The sequence below is a fragment of the Gallus gallus genome, chromosome 1 (assembly GCF_016699485.2).
Source record: "Gallus gallus isolate bGalGal1 chromosome 1, bGalGal1.mat.broiler.GRCg7b, whole genome shotgun sequence".
Taxonomy (NCBI): Eukaryota; Metazoa; Chordata; class Aves; order Galliformes; family Phasianidae; genus Gallus; species Gallus gallus.
Genome location: NC_052532.1, coordinates 24808263 through 24827088, shown reverse-complemented (window position 1 = coordinate 24827088; position 18826 = coordinate 24808263). Strand labels below are relative to the sequence as shown.

At 39.2% G+C, this 18826-nt stretch overlaps 1 protein-coding gene and 1 long non-coding RNA gene across 11 annotated transcripts in view; one reads left to right on the top strand and one right to left on the bottom strand.

Annotated features, from left to right (window-relative positions):
* The window catches only part of ASZ1 (ankyrin repeat, SAM and basic leucine zipper domain containing 1), a 36726-nt gene extending 28483 nt beyond the window's left edge, over positions 1–8243 (bottom strand). For 4 of the 10 annotated variants that reach the window (XM_040691138.2, XM_040691342.2, XM_040691260.2 and 1 more), the window contains exons 1-3: positions 7688–7877; positions 6415–6511; positions 1773–1895 (exon numbers count right to left, since the gene is read on the bottom strand). In XM_040691138.2, coding sequence (XP_040547072.1) covers positions 1773–1895; positions 6415–6511; positions 7688–7822 — 355 coding nt within the window. In that variant the 5' untranslated portion in view covers positions 7823–7877. Of the gene's footprint in view, positions 1–1772; positions 1896–4752; positions 4888–6414; positions 6512–7687; positions 7878–8086 lie in introns of those variants that run through there. The other 6 variants (NM_001135165.2, XM_046937469.1, XM_040691527.2 and 3 more) reach the window with 3 other exon arrangements.
* A 29-nt stretch (positions 8244–8272) lies between these two features.
* Positions 8273–17836, top strand: LOC121107645. Its single transcript, XR_005841929.2, has 3 exons — positions 8273–8376; positions 9146–17377; positions 17769–17836. It is a non-coding gene; the product is annotated as an uncharacterized LOC121107645 (long non-coding RNA).
* Positions 17837–18826: the final 990 nt, after the last annotated feature.

The window sequence follows — 18826 nt, the reverse complement described above, 5'->3', positions numbered from 1 at the left end:
GCTTACAAAGAATAACTGTAGTGTGGCAAGAGTTAATTGACAGTATAGCTACTATTAAGATTACAAGGTTATAGAACTTTAGTATAGAATCACTGCTGATACAGAACAACCAGGACTGGTGACACTTCGTAACACATCAGGATGGCATAGCTTTATCAAATACATTTGGCCTGATATGAATTAATGACTGGCAAGACTGCTTCTGGCTGGACAGTATTCCATTGCATATATGCCCTAGCTACTGTTTCCCTGCACAGACTAGCAGGGAAACCAGCTAAGAAACCTGATCCCAGCAAGGTGCCACCTAGGGCAGATGCAGCTGGTCACACACTGAAAAAATGCCACATATGTTGGTTAACTGGTTGGCCGAAACTGCTGCCCATAGAAGTTTCTGCCCAATATTTAGCTTTCCACAGCCATAAACACTGAACAGGTATTAGTTGCAGGCAGCCACATGGAAGTCCTCTACTGTTGGCTACAAGGACATTTAGAAGCACAACTGCTTTTCGTGCGAGCAATCTGAGTTCGTACACAGATCAGCTCCTCAGAAGTTCAGGAAGAAATTAAAGCCAGATTTGTACCATCTGCACTGCAGTTCACTACTTCTACTACAAATGTTGGCAAGCTACTGGAATATAAGATCACTATTTTATGTACTTCACAATGTTGTGTCTTTTGTCAGTATCTTCTGTATTGTGATGTCTTTTCTTGATCTTCCAACACAGTGTAACAGAAAGAAAATACTACAGTTGAAGTAGGAAAGAGTTATTAATAAGCTGTAAAAATTGACAAAGGAACTGGTATTACCTAGAAGTTCCACTGAACTCTTGCAGAAAAACCTGATCCAGCAACACACTGAAGAATAGTTTTCACTTAATATAAAACTTGTGCTCTAGATTTAGAGAAGTCCACATTTGTTCCCTATTAATTAGACAGCTATTCCTGTAGACACTTTATTCCTTCGGTAACTGCCCAGAGGAGAAGAATTACTGTTCATCATCACCTTGCAAAACTCACATCTGACCTGCTCCTGAGACTGTTAGGGTGTAGTCAGTAAAAAAAAAGATAAATAAATAATAAATCCCTATTAACTATTAACCTAAAATCCACTATATATTTATTACTTTAGTCTGAAACAAGACACGGCGTAATCATATGGACAGGTCAGCTGGCATGTTTGAAAGGCCAATGCTGAGTGGCTGGAGAACAATAAACTGGTACAAGTGAGGTGAGAAGAAAAGCACACGCGGCCTTACAGATGAATCCATATCACATATCCAATTGGAAAGCTGGACAGAAGAATCATTATATTTTTGAGTAAAAGAGTTCTTCTGTTAGATTTAGAAGGGATGAGATAACATCATCATGATGTATTTAAAAGCAGCAGTGGGTACCTATCAAAATTTGGGATTCTAGCTGTTTTCTGCAGGCACATACTACATAACAGGATCAAACAAAGGACATTTAACTCTAAAACTTCATGGGAGAATTTTTGAACAAGTATTTCCAAGCTCCATTTTTGAAGAAGCATTTGGGGATTGGGAGATAGAAGGGAGACTGAGAAAGAGAGAGGGAACAAAAAAACACTACTAACTGAACCCAGATGAGATCCAAGAACACATTTAATTTAAAACTACTACTTTCAGTTCAAAATTAGGAAATCTAGACTGTGAACTTTGATTTTTTTCCTACATATACACAAAATGAGAATATGGGTAGGACAGTGTCTGTTACTGAGAGGTACTGGATGTTATGCTTCATTTACATCTTACCTATTTCAAAACATGCATTAGCACCTCTGTCCAGAAGAAGACGTACTACTGCATAATCAGCCACACTGGCAGCATGCATCAGGGGAGTCCATCCAAACTGAATGTTAGCTTCTATGTCTATACCTGTCGAAAATAAGAGACTAAAATTTTAAGATTACTCCACAACAAAGGTGCATTTTGTAATTCTCATTCAAATATGTGTTGTTACAATGGTTACACTCCCTTGGCATACAGACCTAGTGAGAGGACCTGCATGGTATATTTTCATTTTATATATACAACTTTATCTGGAATATCAAAAAACAACTTTTAGAACTGACCCCAAGGAAGCCTAGCTCCCAATCCATGCAGTTAAGCATAATAGGAAAATTACACTGAACAAACAAGCAAGTGATAAATATGGCTGCAAAAATAATTTCCGATTAGTACACAATCTGCTTTTTTTTTCACCTAGGTACTACAGCTTTACCTCAATCAACCCCTTTCCCTCCCCCATATTTTCATTCTACCAAGCCGTGGTAGAACCAACCTGCTTGTCATACCATTAGGACCACACTGACTAAGGCTTTCCTACTTCATAGCTCCTTTTACTCTCTGCTTTCCAATGTAGCTAAACAGCAAATACCAGTTTCGTGTTCCATACTAACAAAATATTAGCTTAATAGAAGGAAACAGAGGGTAACGCAAGATTCAGTCAAAATCACAAGTTCTGTCTGTTAATCTGTGTACACAGCTTCCCCTGCGGGTAAAACTAAGCCTAACAGATTGCTGCCCCAAATTCACCAAAAACTAAGTGCCAGACCCAGCAACTTATCTAACAACTTTCAAACAAAAACCTCCGTAGATTTTCATGGTAAGATGAATCACTCCTTCAATAATTCCTCAAATATTATTTCCTCTATAGCGCTTAGTTTCCATCTGCCAATTCCATGCTAGTCAAACGTGATTATGAACAATTAAAACTACTTTTTTTACAGTAGACAGTTGTGGGGAGAAAAATCCCATCCTAAAAATTTTCTGGTAGTTGAGCTACATGCGTATTTCTTCATGCAGGATGTGTATTCACTTTGCCTGCCTTGGTAGTTTGTCAAAGATGTGATCAGTGTAGGCATCATGAAGCCATTAAAGCTGAGGGAGTAAAAAGTCACTGCTCTAGGATTGATCCTTTAACTGTTCAAGATAAGGAGTTGCGTAAAGAATCAATAAGGAGGAAACACACAAAGAATGCCAGGTATTGAACCATTCTTACTCCTGCTAGCCATATAACCTATGACCAGATACATACATACAAACTACAATCTTTACTGCCACAGCATTACAGTTTGTGTGCAGTATACAAAAATTTCATTGTGGTCTACAGCCAAATTCCACAGGGAGAGCCAATCAGTCATATCTGAACTTCCTTTTAGACAAATCACTTTAAACGTGTAGGACGTTTGGTATCAGGAGTAGGAAAGGAATACTGGAAAGCTGGCACTCTCAGCATAAAGAAGCCACTTTCCCTCTTTTGATGAAAAGTAGTCCATGCAACTAAAACTCCCATCTAGAGCTTTTTATTTTAACATGTATTCAAATAATAATGACAAAATATCTACTTGGCAGCCATACAGAGACTTGCTAAAACACCTGAGATAGTGTTTTCCTCATTGCTTTCTTTACATGTATAGCAGACAGTATTTGCCACAATGCTTTTCCCAAGTCTAGGAATGGTCTTATTTGCAGTTGGACACCAAAGCCATGGTACAACTTTTTTAGCATGCAGTCTCCTACAGTCTTTCTAGTGAGTGTCTTGAAGCATCATGCACTCTGGAAGTTGCAATGTAAACAGTTATCCTCACTGGAAGAAACAGAAATGACAACTGAAACAGCACCAACTCATGTTGCTTTTTGACTTCATCACTGTAGTTGTTGACCAAACTAGAAATGCCTCCCAGTCGTTACTACTCAGACTCTCATTACATGAACTGTTCTGGAAGAGAGCAGTGTTCATCTGATATTTAAAAGGGCTCTTAAGAGGCCCTATAAGGCAACAGTGAAGCCTAGAAAAAAAAGTGAAAAAGACCAGCAAGATTGCTGCAGCACCAAGTTCCCAGGGATCCAACCAGTACCAAGGCATCACTCTAGTACCTACAACTGCTGGCACACAGGAACCTGGTCCTACGACCCATGGCTGCAGGTCTGCTGCTGTTTCAGATCCTCACTCATTCCTACTAACAGCAGCAGGGATACATATATATAACAGCTGCTATAGCCTAAGTGTCACATTCCAGTTGCCATCACTAACTACGCTATCTCCAGTTGATGACACCACTGACACATGGACATTCCAGCCCATAGGCTCAGTTTATTTGAGGGACAAATTATAAAACCTGTCCAACCCTGACCACTGCAGGGTGTTTTGAACTTTTGATCTTTAAGAACCTAAGCCATTCCACAATTCTTTATACACAACTGGTACAGCAAAATTTCTCTTCTATTAGAAACAGTCATTTCTTTTAAGTCTGTCAACACTTAGCACTGTGACTCCATAATACCTTAAAGCTGAGCGAGTTAATCACATCTCCTGATGGCTCTTACAGCTGGGGGAGCTATGGTTCTCATCTGACCTGGGATTCAAGTCCCAAACTGGCTGGAAAATTGTTCATTTTCCTCCCCCTACACAGTTTACTGTTGTTTTAGTTGTCTGAACATCCTTCCATATGAAAAGATGAGCTCCAAGATACATGCAAAGAAAGGATTGGAAGAGACTACTGAAAAAAATAGGAGTGACTGTAGCTTCATCTTTGATCAGGCTGATCTGCCAAAAGGTCCTCCTAACTTTTAGTTCCATTTTAAAAAAAAAACAAGCATATGGGTTATACAGTATTAACTATTCTACTTCCAGAGCAGATTAAAATGCCAGAGTCATCTTTGCACTTTCTACTTCTTTGCATTAATTTTTAATGACATACACTTCAGAAAACTGTTCTCATTATGTTACCATTTTATAGGAGGGCTAAGAGAAGACATGGCATTTGTCCATCTCCTAAAGGAGCTCTACAAAACTCCCTCAGCACTGATTCTTAAAGCTATCATTATGCAAGCCAAAAGACAACATGTTCTTGTTCTGCCTGAAAGAACGTCCACAACTGTTGCTAGGAAATCCTCTTCCAACACAAACCTGGAATTAGAGCATGGGTTGCAAGACTCCTACAAGCTTTACTGAACATAAACTAAAGGCAACTTTAGAGGCAAAGATTTCATCTGAATAAGCACCAATCCTCTAAAGGACTACGTTACCTTTCTTCAGAAACACCTCTCTATAAGAAAGGCATTACGTTCTACTGCTCAGAAGAGACTGTACTGGATGCGTCAAAATTACTGTTAATCATCATCTTAGAAAATGCAGAGATTCTCTTGTAGCATTCCATTGTGCATTTTAGGGGACAGGATACCAGACTACAGGAATCTCTATTTTTACCTTACGTTCCTATCATCATCTTCCAAACTGACAGCTCATTATGCGGCAGGCATCAACACAAAGGTTTGATCTGAGCTATCGTTACTTCTCTGAAGTACAAGCAGTTAAAAACGGCCAAATGTAACAAAACAGTTATTCAATCTAATGCACGGATATCACTAAAAGTTCTAAATAAGAACAGGTTTTTTTCAGAGTAGGACTAAAGATGTATTTCACTCATTACTATTAGCTTTGTCTTAATACTCATCTAAATGAAAATTATTCCAAACTGTGATAGAAACAGTCTTTTAGAAGGGCAAGTAACGTCACCACTTTAAAACTCAGAAAAAAACCCATTGCTAACTAAAAACCTACTTTCTTCCAAGCACAAGACATTTTTTAAGAGAACAAACTCTAGGCTACTATATTCTGCTTGCTTGCTGAAGCAGAACTTCCTGATAATTATCACTAGGCAGGTCAACTCAGCTACACAGCTTCTGATTGCCCTGGATGCTTCAATTAGTGATCCAATTCTCTTAACACTAAATAGCAGAAACGCCACAGAGAAATACTGAGGAACAGAAAAGGGAAAAAAAAGGTTTCAGTTTTAAAACAAACAACCTTTCAGAGACAAATGCCACACAAATGCTATTACATCCACAGGAATCACAAAAACTTTGTCCAGCTGATGTTGCCAAGACAGCAGTATTACACTTGGCACATACCAGAAATGTAACAATGCTGTGAGTAAAAAAAACATGGAATTCCCAAACTGAAGGAGCATTTTTTTAATTTTTTTTTTAAAGCTTCTAATGTCCCCCTTTGCAACACTCAAAGTAAGTAGGAACACACACTGAATTCTCACTATCAATTTAAAATACCTCAATTTCAGTGCTTGCAATGGGTATTCTCAGTTAGAGGTATGCTTGAAAACAAAGCAACCTTATTTCACTGTGCATGCACCATAGCTTTCTCAGTTTTCAGGACTTCTGATTGACCAAATAAGTATAAATTAGAAGAAAATTCCTGAAATATATCATGCTGAGACACTGAAAAAAGTAATTTCAGTCCACATTCTATATTGGAAACATTCACACATTTCTACATTAAGCCCAGACTTTACTTTGAAGCAAGAAACTTCAAAGCTTTAGAATTCTTTCCAAGTTCAGTTATATATTCAGATTCCTATTTGACTTTCATCACCTGAGTTTAAGAGTTCTTCAATAAGCGACACATCACCACTTGTCAGAGCTTTCTGAAATGCATCTTTCTTGTCTGCCGGTGACACCTGATCCAGCTGCTAGACAGACAAAGAGAAATTAAGTCAAAATATGGTAACTGTTTCAAGGTAAAATGAACAACTTGATTTCAGTGTAAAAACATTAATGATTCCTGTGAGACAGTGCACAGGAGCGGGGGTTGAGCAGTGGAGAAAGAAGCATAGTAACTCTCCTTCTTCCACTTCTGTACACCTGCTCTGCTTTAAAACAAAAAGTTTCAGGATTATTTTTTTTTCAGAAAGGTTCCATTCTCTGAAAATGTAACTAAATTCCTTCTCAATGGATGTGGTATCCTCCTCCAGCACGCTAAGCTTTTCTTCAAGGTATGTCATTTTGATCAGGACTCCTTTCATAGAATCGTAGATCCTGAGAGCTGGAAGGGACCTCTGAAAGCCATTCAGTCCAACTCCCCTCCAACGAACGGGGACACCACAGCTAGATCAGGTTGCCCAGGGCCTTATCCAGCCTCGCCTTGAAAGTCTCCAGAACAATGCTGCAATGTGTTTCCTTGCTTTTTTTTGCACATTTCACATACTGCAAAGCCTGGCTTTAAAAAAAGACAAACCCACTACAACCAGACACAGAGGTGGCAATTTGAGGCAGTGCAGCACCACGGTTATGCACTGGCTTAACCCAGCACTGAATCCGCTGCTGGAAAAGGGTCCCCACTTCTCCACCCTCCTACTGCTGTGGTGGCTGAGGAATTCGTCTTGCTGTGTCATAAATGACCTGTCTAAAAAAGGATTTGACCAAAGGTCCAGTTTATGAATCAGACCATTGCCTGATTCACATCCTTTTCACGTGCATATCGCATTGTGCGAGATTAAAGCTGCAGATGCAGATTGCTGCAAGCATTACCCGGATTATCCACAATCAATACAGCAATAAATTAAGGATTCAGTAGCTGCTTTGCAAATAGAAGGCGTATTTCATAGATAATTCTGAAGCTGTATTGTGACAACTCAGAACTACGCAGCACACTGCAATCTACCTCTCCCTTACCTTCTATAAAGCGCTAATTAGTAAGTAACTAATGCCTATCAAAGTGATGACAAGAACCAGGCAATAAAATAATTCAGACCTATTTCTGAACCACTCAGCCAACAACTTCCACCTCCCGCATACTTCTGGATAGGGACCCTGCCATAAGATCAAGGCCAAAGCCCTGAGGAGAACCTTTAGCAACCACTGCTCACCTCCAGCACACAATCAACTCCAGCCAGGAGAAAAAGCCACGCAGGCCTCCCGTTATTCACCACCACCACCACCAAGCAGCCCACGTTTATCAGACGCAGTAGTCCTTTACGTCTCCACATTAGCAAGAAACACATGAAGAGACTTAAAGCCGCTTTCCGCACCGCGGGTCTCTCTGAACTTTGCTCTCATGCTGAAAGAATGGCTGGGGCCTCGTACTAATAAGCGGAAAAAGCTGTTGTATGTAAGAAGACAATCCTCCCAGGCTACGCCATGTCTACCCCCAGAGCACGGGTATTCTACCATCGCCCCGACACAAAACAACTGCAACCCCCCCGCCGAGGCCGCCCTCGCTCCCTCCCGCCCCCTCAGCTGCAGCCGGCAGAGGAGCTCCGCCCGACCTGCGGCCCCCGGCACGCCACGCCGATATCCCAGCAGTCCTCATCGTCGCTCTCGTAGTCCTCGTCGCCCCCCGCCGTGACGCGGGAGCTCCAAGCCGCGGCGCACATGGCGAAGCCGCCGGCCCGGCACGAGCTACGCTGACATCACGGCGGCGCCGAAGGGTCACGTGGCCGCGCCGCCTTCCCGCGCGACGCGGGCCGAGGGCTGTAACGTGTGCGCACTGCCGTGCAGGCAGCGCCTGGGGCGGGGGCGTGAGGGCTGAGGCTGCGTACTGCGCTCATCAGATTTAGTGTGTGATCCCTATCTCAAAACCGTGGCTGTGCTTTTTGGAGAGATGATATCACTTTGTCTATAACAAGGTTCACGGGAATCAGAGTCGTAGGGGTCGGGAGGGACCTCACTGAGAGGCTCATTGAGCCCAACCCCCCGCTAAAGCCGGTCCCCTGCAGTAGCGCACAGGAAGGCGTTCAGGCAGGTTCGGAGTATCTCCAGAACAGGAGACTCCACAACCTCTGGGCTGCAACATGAAGCTGCTTCAAAAACGGATGAGGAGCCGTATTTTATATTATTTTACCCATAAGCATAATAGTGCTTTGAGCTTGGTGCAGACCTTACGTGAATCTGAAGTGAGCATGGTCTTCCACCACAAGAGAGCAGAAGGGAAGAAGGCAGGGCTTGTCACAGAGGCATGCGCTCCTGTACAGCACAGTGCAGTCCTTGAGCCTCTGACAGCAGGAAAGTTTATTTTGGGGAACTTGTTGGTAACCAAAATGTCACTCAGATAGAAGGTGGCTGTGAAGGGCTTCTTCCTTCTTACGTTTTGCCTTTCATAAAGTGCAGGGCAAGGCACTGCCTTACTGTGTGGGTGCCTTACTGTGTGAGGCAGCTTCCCCCAAAATGGGGATGTGTGGGTTTGCTGGAACTTTCTTACAACATACAAAATGCTGTAAAACTCTCAAGAATTCAAAATAATAACAACAATAAGCATCATCACGGTGTACATGTCCCACTCATGAATTCCTGATGCTTTTTTTTTTTTTTTTTTTTTTTTTTTTAAGTTGCTTTTCTCTAACATGAGAGAATAGTTGTATAACTTCTTTGGAGCTGCATGGGCCTACCAGCCTTCCAGATTATGGACTCCAGACCCCAAATGAGGCTTCTGTAATATCCTTTCATTGGCTCATCTGTTTTAAGGAACAGGAGCTTGCTAGTAAAATTTGCACCCCTAGCTGCTGAACTCTAGAAATGATGGAGGATGCCTTTTTACTGTTGATCTGATGCAGTGCACGAAGGGTAGTTCTAACAGGTTACGTTACAGTTACTGTCTGTAGATTCCTTATTTTTTACACACTGCTGGGTATTTGATGTGATGTGCTTGTCCAGCTTCATGTTTCAAAGATTGAGTTCTGTTGCTTTTTTCACCCCTTTTCTATGTGCCACCTCTGGTATGATTAAAACATCACAACACTTCAGATGCAGCCTACATGCTGCTTCTTTGTTCAAAGGCCACCTCTTTTAAAAGGTCAGTTCCAGTAGCAGCCCTGATGGTCCCTAGTGCTACAAAAACTAACCCCTTTTGAAACATCAGTGTGCAAAATAGTCCTGCAGCCAGTGCACCTGACAGCTGATTCAAATGTGAATATTCTGATAATGCAGAAACTTCTGTCATTTATCCTATTTTTGTGTGTCTGCATGGAGCTGTGAATCAAACATTGCTGTTGATGTGGATGCTCCGTCTTAACCCTCTTCTTGCTCCTGTCCATTTGTGACCTTGAGGTCGGTCTTCAGTTTTTCAGCAAAGCAGACTCTTCATTGTGGTTTCTAGTGTGATAAGTCCTGGCTACCATCCATGTTTGCCAAATATCAGTGTTTTTACTTATTCGGTGAGAGCAGTTCCCAGCATCTTTTCCTCATTGCTATGCTGTACTCATTTTACATGCAAGGGGCAATTATAAAATGGTTCAAGCTGGGAAAACATATCAGAATAATTTCCTGTATCACGCAGGGCATCAGAACAAGCACAAAAAGCCAACTCTTACAAACAAAACCACCTAATCTACATGCAGCCTAACTCCATGTACTTGTATGTCAGCCTATATTATGTATACCTGTTAAAATTACGGTGGGTAGTAAGAATTGCAACCACTGGATGCAGTAAATAGCAGTATTCTTGTAAGAATACATTTTTACTCTAAATGAAGAACTTTAATATACTGTCAGCCTTCAGCCACCCTTCTTGCTGGCCATACTTCAGCTTGTTTTCATTTATCAGCTGAATTCTCATTCCATGACCTGCTGTTGAATAGATTTCATTAATTGACTGAATTTCTTCTGTATTTTTACCTGTACCACACGTTTTGTCTCACACCAGACTGATGTATAGATATTTATTCTAATATGGTTGCCAGAGTATTTCAACTGGTTTTATTCCCTCTGTTTCAGAACCAAAAGAGCTGAAATGAGTAAATGTTTAAAGACTTTGACGTTGGGAAAGTAGTGTTCTTGGGAGGAGAATCAGAATTAGTAAATGTTTAAAAGAGAATGACTCTGTGAACCTTAACTGCTGCAATAATATTCCACTAACAGTGCAGCAGCTAATAATTTAGAGATTTAACAGCAATTGCATTTTAGTGGCATTCTACGTAATATTCTCAATTACAGGTGCTATTTTGAGTAAGACTATGCCCCTTCAGAATTATTCTTACATACTTTCCATCTGCAGTAACACTAAGATACAGAATCACTGAGTTTTTGCAGTAAATAGCGTTAGCTGGGTATGACTCTAACAAAACCTAATTGAACTGTGGAATAACTGATAAAAGGTCTTGAAACCATTCCTTTTGTGTTCTAACCTATTCATGCAAAGGTGAAGTCATTGTGCATCTAATAGGTTCTCCAAAAATTAAAATACTGGGTAACTGTAATGCTCTCATTCCCACAGAGGACTAGTAGTTCTGGTTCTAGTGGACTGCCTGATTTCTAGTAACTGCATAGCTAGGGGTTGGTGAATGACTAGCTCTAAGGGACACCTGTGCTAGTTCCACTATTAAGGGCAGAGTGTCATACAAGAATTTACAGAATTTGCAATACGTCCCATGAGGTAACGCAGTTGATTCTATCTTCACAGATCACATTCATCAAACAGATGCAAAACAGAATACTTCATAGCAGTTTAGGTTTTCTCTGTCCTTTTCAGTAGACCTGTGTTTACCTGTAGCATCTGTTCTTCTTAAGGTACGTCAGGTATAAGGGAAGGCGAATGTTACAAACATTCTCTTTCATCTCAGACTGGAAGCCATTTATTCTGTAAAAAACACTCACCTGCCATTTCTTTGATCTGTGAAGTCACCCTTTGCATTAAACAAGTCAACTTAGCCAAATCTCTCTGGATAGTACATGATGTAAATAAATTGCTGGCTGTAAATTGCATGCTAACAGTTTTTCTGTTTGTAAAACTTGTTTGGTTTTCTTGTTTGTTTGTTGTAAAAGCATTAAACGATTGTCAAAATGAAACTATGTAAACTACTAAGCGACGGGGAATTTGTAGGTGTAGTGTAAACAGGAGTATTTTCAGGACCACCTTGGTGCTAGTGTCATGAAATCCTTCTTTTTATCCTGGTAATGCCTAAAAAAGCTAGAACAGGAATTAGGATGCTGAATAAATATGTGTATATATGAATATAAATGGTCAGACAGGATTTAGGTTCTTTCTGCGTAGCAGAGAAGCTTTGGTCTGTGTAGCAAATCTGTGTCAGGGTGGTTCCTGCTACAACTGGGTGCAACCTCTCAATCAAAAATTCCTGGTTCCTGCACTATCTCTACTCCTTTCTACACTATTTCTTCCCCTTAATCTTAACTGCCTATCCTGCTTCATTATCATGCTGTGCAAGGTGAGTAACTTCTCTATTTCAGGCTATTCACTTCACTTTCTGCTGACCCTCGAGCAGCCATTTGTATTATATTATCTCTTAGGTGTTTACGCATTTCATGATTAAGTAATTGGTGCTATGAACTTTCTACCTCACCTTATCTTCTTGCTTTTTATCAAAACTGAGGGTTATTCAGATATTTCAGTGTTTTCATAAATGTAATATTTTTGTTAGTTGCTACATACTTGTTTTACTCCTGATTAATTAATCTTAATTCCCACACAAATGACCACTAGACAGTGACGATAGGAAAGGAGATTGTCACATCAGGCAGTATTTTTGCATTTTATATCCTGGAAATCCTGTGAATATTTGCAGAAAGCCAATTGCATTGTGGTTAAACATAATGAAATATGATGTATCTGTCATTCCACAGTAGATTTTTCTAGAACGTCTGTATGTAGGTCACACCCAATGTAGGTTGATGGTCACAAAAATATTAGTATTATTCAAGATAACTTGTGGATATATTATAACATCATTTAATATTTATTTAATATTTCACGAGGTGTTATCAACTTCTTGATACTGGCATCTATAAACCCCTTGACAAGGTTTTATTGCTTCAGCATATATCCTGTATCTGCTCTAGGGGGATAGGGCTGAACGTGTTGAAGTTGGAATGGAGGTACTTGCTCTTAAGAGGATAATTGCAACATTTCACCGTTGTTTGTAGTTGTTCTTTCTTCTTAATTTGTTATGCTGAAAGGTGAGAAGCTATTATGTGTATACAAGGAGGAATAGCTTTGGGAAATCTTGCCACTTTGTTGGACTTTCAAGATTATCTCAGTTGATAGGGCAACAAAAGAGAATTGCCTACAGTGACAATGATAGAAAGCAGTTAGGCACAAAAATGAACCTTCATCCTACAATTTGAACAGTTTCTGCTTTAGAAGCTGAGTTTTGATGGTTCAGAAATGAAGTATGAATGGAAGTGGTTTGAGATCTATCATTAGTATGACACTTCCAAGACACCAGATATTAACTGCTCAGGGTTGCGGGGTTTTGCTTTGATTTATTTTCCATATTACGTGTTTGGAGTTAATGTCTTTTATTCGAAACCACTGGGAAGACATTTATGTGTGCGCTGGCAACTTCTTGTCTTGTTTCAAGAAAACAGACCTTTCTATAGAAGCATGCAGATGGTGATACGCCTCTCTTCATATTCCTTGTGAAGCTTCCTTCTTGTCTTTGTAGCAAAGTAGTGTATGTTATAGGATTTTGCAGAGTCAAGGCCATACCTTTTGTAGCAAACAGGGCAGAGTACTTTGCTGCCACTTGGTTTTTATTGTAGATAAACGGAGGTCAGGAAGAATCGTTATGGTTTAATGAATGCAGGTATAATTAATTTATAGTTGAGTATAGGAAACACAGAGATATCACTGGATTTTCAGAACTTTGGGGCAATATATTCTTTTTTTTCTTCTTCTTTTTTTTTTCCAAGTTCAGAAGTTCAAAAAGGCAATCATTACGCCGTCATCCAGCTCTGTAGGCATATACTTCAGCTTTGCTACATACCAGATCCGAGAACTGTCTTGTCAAGACTGAGTAGTTCAGTGCCTGTTTCATTGTTAAATCCGGATAAGCAATTCAAATGAAGCCATCTTCATGCTCTCTTCTCCTGAGCCCAGCCCAGCAGCCGTACTTTAGATGCTTTTGCTTTCCAAACCATAGAAAAAGATAACTTGCCACTTTCTCATACAACTAGCTGTCCAGTGGTTCTAAGAACAATTTGGTATGATGGGAATAGATGTTGTTTGCTCCAAACATAATGCTTCTTATTTATTTCTATGGGTACTACAACAGATACAAAGAGCACAGTAACACCATTTGAATTCCCAGCTACAAAGCACTTTTTTCTGCATAGTAACCATTACTAGCTATCTATTTTCACCAGCAACAAACAAGAGCCTACATGCCACGCTTGTAAGAATCCCACCACCTCACTGTGCTCACATCCACTGCTTGGTCTCCATAAACCTTCAGCAAGTGTCAATAAATGTCAGGGGTGCAATTTTTTTTCCTCATGGAGGAATTCGGTGACACACTTTTGCTTTGTATGTACTTCTGTGTCAGACAGCGTTTGTCACACTGCCCCTCTGCTGCCATCTGTCACACAGCAACAACGTGTAGTGGGGTATTGGTGAGAAGGCTCATCCTCTACTGCTGTACCACCAACGTCCGCCTCTGAAGTTGTGGGCCAACAAAATAAAATGGGAAGCACTACTTTCAGAGCAACCCTCATATATGTCATGCTTAAGTTGTAGTGTTATGTGCTTAGTATATGTAATATTTATATAGTTCAACTATACTAAGTTATATATAAGTTAAATATATACTATATATACTGAGTTGTGGTCAAAGGACACAAGCAAAGTGAGATGTAGGAAGAGAAAAAGAGCTGCTGTTTCCTGAACAGCTGCTTAAGCCTGCTTCTCCCAAGCCGTCTCCAAATTTGGGCCTTCCCTGTCACTCGAAGACAGCACTTGCAGGTTGCCCAGTCAGTACTGAATGATGGAAACATCAACCTGCTAGTCTGGGATAGCTCAAAAATGTTGAGTACCAGTGATTGTTGCGTAAGGAGGTTGTTGTGCTGTATTAAACCACCTGTCAGTGGTTGCCAATGTCTTACATTTGAATATCTATATCCACCTAGAAATAATACTTTGAAGTCTCGAGTTTCAACAATGGAGCTATTTTGGTTTTAGCTTGCACATCAGAAAGAACGTTTTATTATATATTAAAATCCTCTTTTTTTCTTTTTGTTGGGGGGGGTTGGGTTACATTCATCGTGGTGCTTCTCCATACTTTGCCTTATCTGTTTACTTTTGCAAAGTACCTCAAGATCTCCAAATTAAACCAACTATATAATTATAGGACACTGAATTAAAGACATTCAGTTTTGTAACTATGAGGTAGAATCTGTAGGCTGCATAAATTGAAATGTTACACTTTGGGGTTAATCTAATAAATGTCAACGCATCCACTTATGGGAACACTTTTATTGTTTGTATTAATAACTTTTCTTATTTTTTCCTGCATCATTTAGTTTAACTTTTTATTCACGTTGGGCCCATTCCTGTTACAGTCTTGTAACAGAACTCAGCTGTACTGCTTTACAAATTGGCTTCAATAAAGATTATCTAATTTGAAGTTCTGTTTGTTACTAAGATAATGAGTGGTGTAGTACAACATTCTAAAGAAACACCCTATTACTGAAGGCCCTCCTACAAAAAATGCCTCTATCTGAGGTAAGTGGAAATTTGTTTGCCAGTCCTGGAGGTGGCAGTAGTTGGCACAGCTGTAATCCTCACACGTAGACTTGTTAAAAACCTAAAGAAATGCAGATGATTCACTACATGCTGGTTCTTGTGCTATGATCAAACAACCTACCCATCTCATTGTTCTGTTGGATTGTTAATCCAGTAATTTTGTGATCCTGTATTAAAACAGCAACTATCTTGAAATGCTATTAAGGATTTTCAACAGGTGATGGCATAAAAAAGATATTTGTTTTTCTCCAGAACACCTGAGGAACAGGGAGGAATATCATACTAAGGCTTCTAGAAGCAATGACTAATTATTAAACCACTTCCAGTGATACAGTTAATGATCAAAATGGCAATGAGAAAGTACAATGAGAACAGCGGATTACGCATAAAAAAGAGGCAGTGTCTTCCATTTGGTGGTGTAGTGTACAGTTAATTGTGTTGAAACTGCTTTCTGGAAATAAACGTAGTTAAAGTCATGGTGTATGGGAGCAGTAGGTGTAATCGATGCAGACATTACTAAAGGCTAAGAAAGATCTCCTATCGATTAGGCCGAGTTTTGCGTCGTGACCTCAGCTCCTACTGAGTTTCATGGGAAACTTAAGAAGTATCTTCTTTGTTTTGGTTACATGGGCTGTTGTTTACCTTCCTCTGCCTTCATTCTTTCAGTACTAAATAAATAAATAAATATTTTGCAGGAATAGATAAATTATATCTGAAGTCTTCCGAGTTTTGCAAGCCTCTGACGGGTGTGGATCCTGGCTCCAGTTAGACTGAATGATTCAGAAAAAAAATGTCAGTCTCCTAGAAGAACACAGAATATATTTTTAAAGGGAAACTCTGTGCCTGAAAGTCATAGATCAGACAGAGAAATCTCATCTAGTTGCTCCTGTGTTGAGGCAGCATTAAGCTATACCTGTTAGGTAATTGAATTTCTCATGTTATTTATTCCTAGGGAACATGCCAAGTGGAAATCAATAGATCTCTATGCTTTTATAACTGATATTCCGCCTAAGAAAATTTCAGCAGTCCCTTCTCATGAGCTTTGTTATACGGAGGATGTTCTTTCTTCAGCATTTTTTAGATCAGCTTTTTTTCCTAGCATTAATAAGGCTCATTCTGAGGGCTGGCTGTGTCTGGAGAATGGTAAGTTACACTCTGTGTGTTTGCTTTCAAAAGCCAGCCTCCTTTTTGCAATGGAATCTGTTTGCTGTTCCTGTCTGCTGAAGCAGGATATTTATGACAGACTATCATCTCAGGTTCATTTGGTATAGAGAACATGTTATACTGACTTTAGACACTTGATGTTCCAGCCTTTGTTTTAGGAGTGAGTTTTTCCCCAGGCATTTGTGTTTAAAATACAGACATTTGTAGTTAAACAAGAAGGTGCTTGATTGGTAAGGAGATGTCTCACATCTTAAGAAAGCCTCCTCCTCATACTTTCAGTATTCAGAATTCCTATGATGTTTTTCAAGAAAGATATATTGGTTTCAGGTTTGTAGTTGGTATTTATTTCCTTTCTTTATTTTTTTATTTTTATTTTTAATATGGTACTTTTCCCCTTGATACAGACATGAAGTCAGGTGTCTTAGCCATACTAGTAGAGTTTTAGCTGTATCTTTCAGCACAGTATCTATTAAAAAATTCTCTTTTCATTGCCTTTCCTGGTTTAGTCTTTGAAGAATAAAACATGGAGTTAACTATTTCTGTTACTTCCTTTCTTCTAGCCTTCAGTGTTTCTTTTCTCCCCCCAGCATCTATATATATTTCAGAGAAGACACTCTTCAACAGTTTTTTTTCTAACTCTGGTACTGATTATTTTTTGAAACATTTCTTTCTTATGTCTCTCCTGATAAGAAGTCACACTTTGGTTTGACCTCTTTCTAAAAATTGCAAATGTCTACTTCTCTTTCTGACTTCTCTCTTCTTATGGATCCCAGGTATTATTCACCTACACTCCCTAACTGGGTGGACCTGCTCTGTCAAAAGCATGTTTGGCCTGCTTTACTCAGAGGAGCAGAATACTTTGGCTGGCTGAGGCTGGGGAAAGGATGAGCTGAAATCGCTTGCTTACTGCTTTCTTCTATTACAGGTTTTCTAATGATCTGAAAGCTTGTCTAACCTATTTTGTTATATCTTGTTTTCAAACTGGATGTAGTATTAAGAGTGAGAATGTCATTTTCTGTATTTTTGTGTACTTCAGCATAATTCTGATTTATTTGACCATAGATAGTACTATAGAAATAATGAAAATTACCTGTAAATGGATGGGAAAAAAAACCCTGAAAAATCTCTTGTTTCTGATTTTCAGAATTAAATTACTGTATGGCCTGCGGATACATAAGCATACCTATTCTTCATTTTCCTTTCTTTCTGGTACTCTGATGCCACTTTTTATTTTTCAGCTTTAGGGGAGTCTGAAGTGGTACCATATTTCTATCAGAATAAGATTGTCTTAACTGTGTTAATGCAAACTTCTTTAGTTTCATGCAGCCCGATGCACGTGTCAGACCAGTCCACTGTGGTGGCTAACCCTACCCAGGATCCTGCAGATATCCTGCAGGATAGTGCATAGTAAAAGGTACAAGTACAGTAATAGATTGGTGCTTTGATAGACTTCATGTCCAATGTTGTCTCCTAAATCCATATTAATAGAGATTTTCTTAAGACAAAGGGATTTCAGATTTTGCTGAATAGCTGCTGTAAATGTATTGAGTATTTCACTTTCTGTGTGAATATCTTTGTTTGTGTAACGAGTCTTCAAGATCTCAACAAAGTCTTAGGTCATAGACTTTCACTGTTCATGTTGAATAATGAAAGAAGTTCCTCTTACTTAAATGTTATGCAAAAGTGTAAACATAAGTGCAAACATAACAACTTGATATTCTTTGTATTTCCCATGTAGTATTTCAAATACATGACTTCTAAAATTGTTCTCTAACTTCTATCGTTTTATGGTTTCGGTGAAAAGATGGCTGAGATTGAAACAAGTATTTGGTCAGATTTTTATTTTATTTTATTTTATTTTATTTTACATTTCTCTATATAATTAAATATTTTAGTTACTTGTCTCTGTCTCATAAAGTAGGCTTGCACCTTGTGTGTTGTCCACTCCGTTTTCATTTTTCTCTCTAATTAAACCCACAGCTGGTTCTTTCCCTCAGTGGTTTTAGTAATTCATAATCCGTTACAGTGAAATAATAGATCATACTGTTCCTTTCATACTGGTATAGGGAAGTGTAAATTAAGTTTCTGTGTGCCAGCAAGGAAAAAATTCTATAAAAGAGTAGAGTAATAAATTACTAATAAATTACTATTTTTAATACCTGCAACAAATACATTTAGAGATGAAACTGTTGTATCTGCAAATATTTTCATTTTCTTAAATAATAAAACAAATGTGTCAGTTGTAGTTATTTTTCATGTATACCTGGCTTTTTCAAACTCTACTTTAAAAAGTAGAGGAAGTATTGTCTTTTTGAACTCTTAGCATATTTGAGTAACATTTAGCTGCTTAAGCCAATATTAAGGAATATAATCG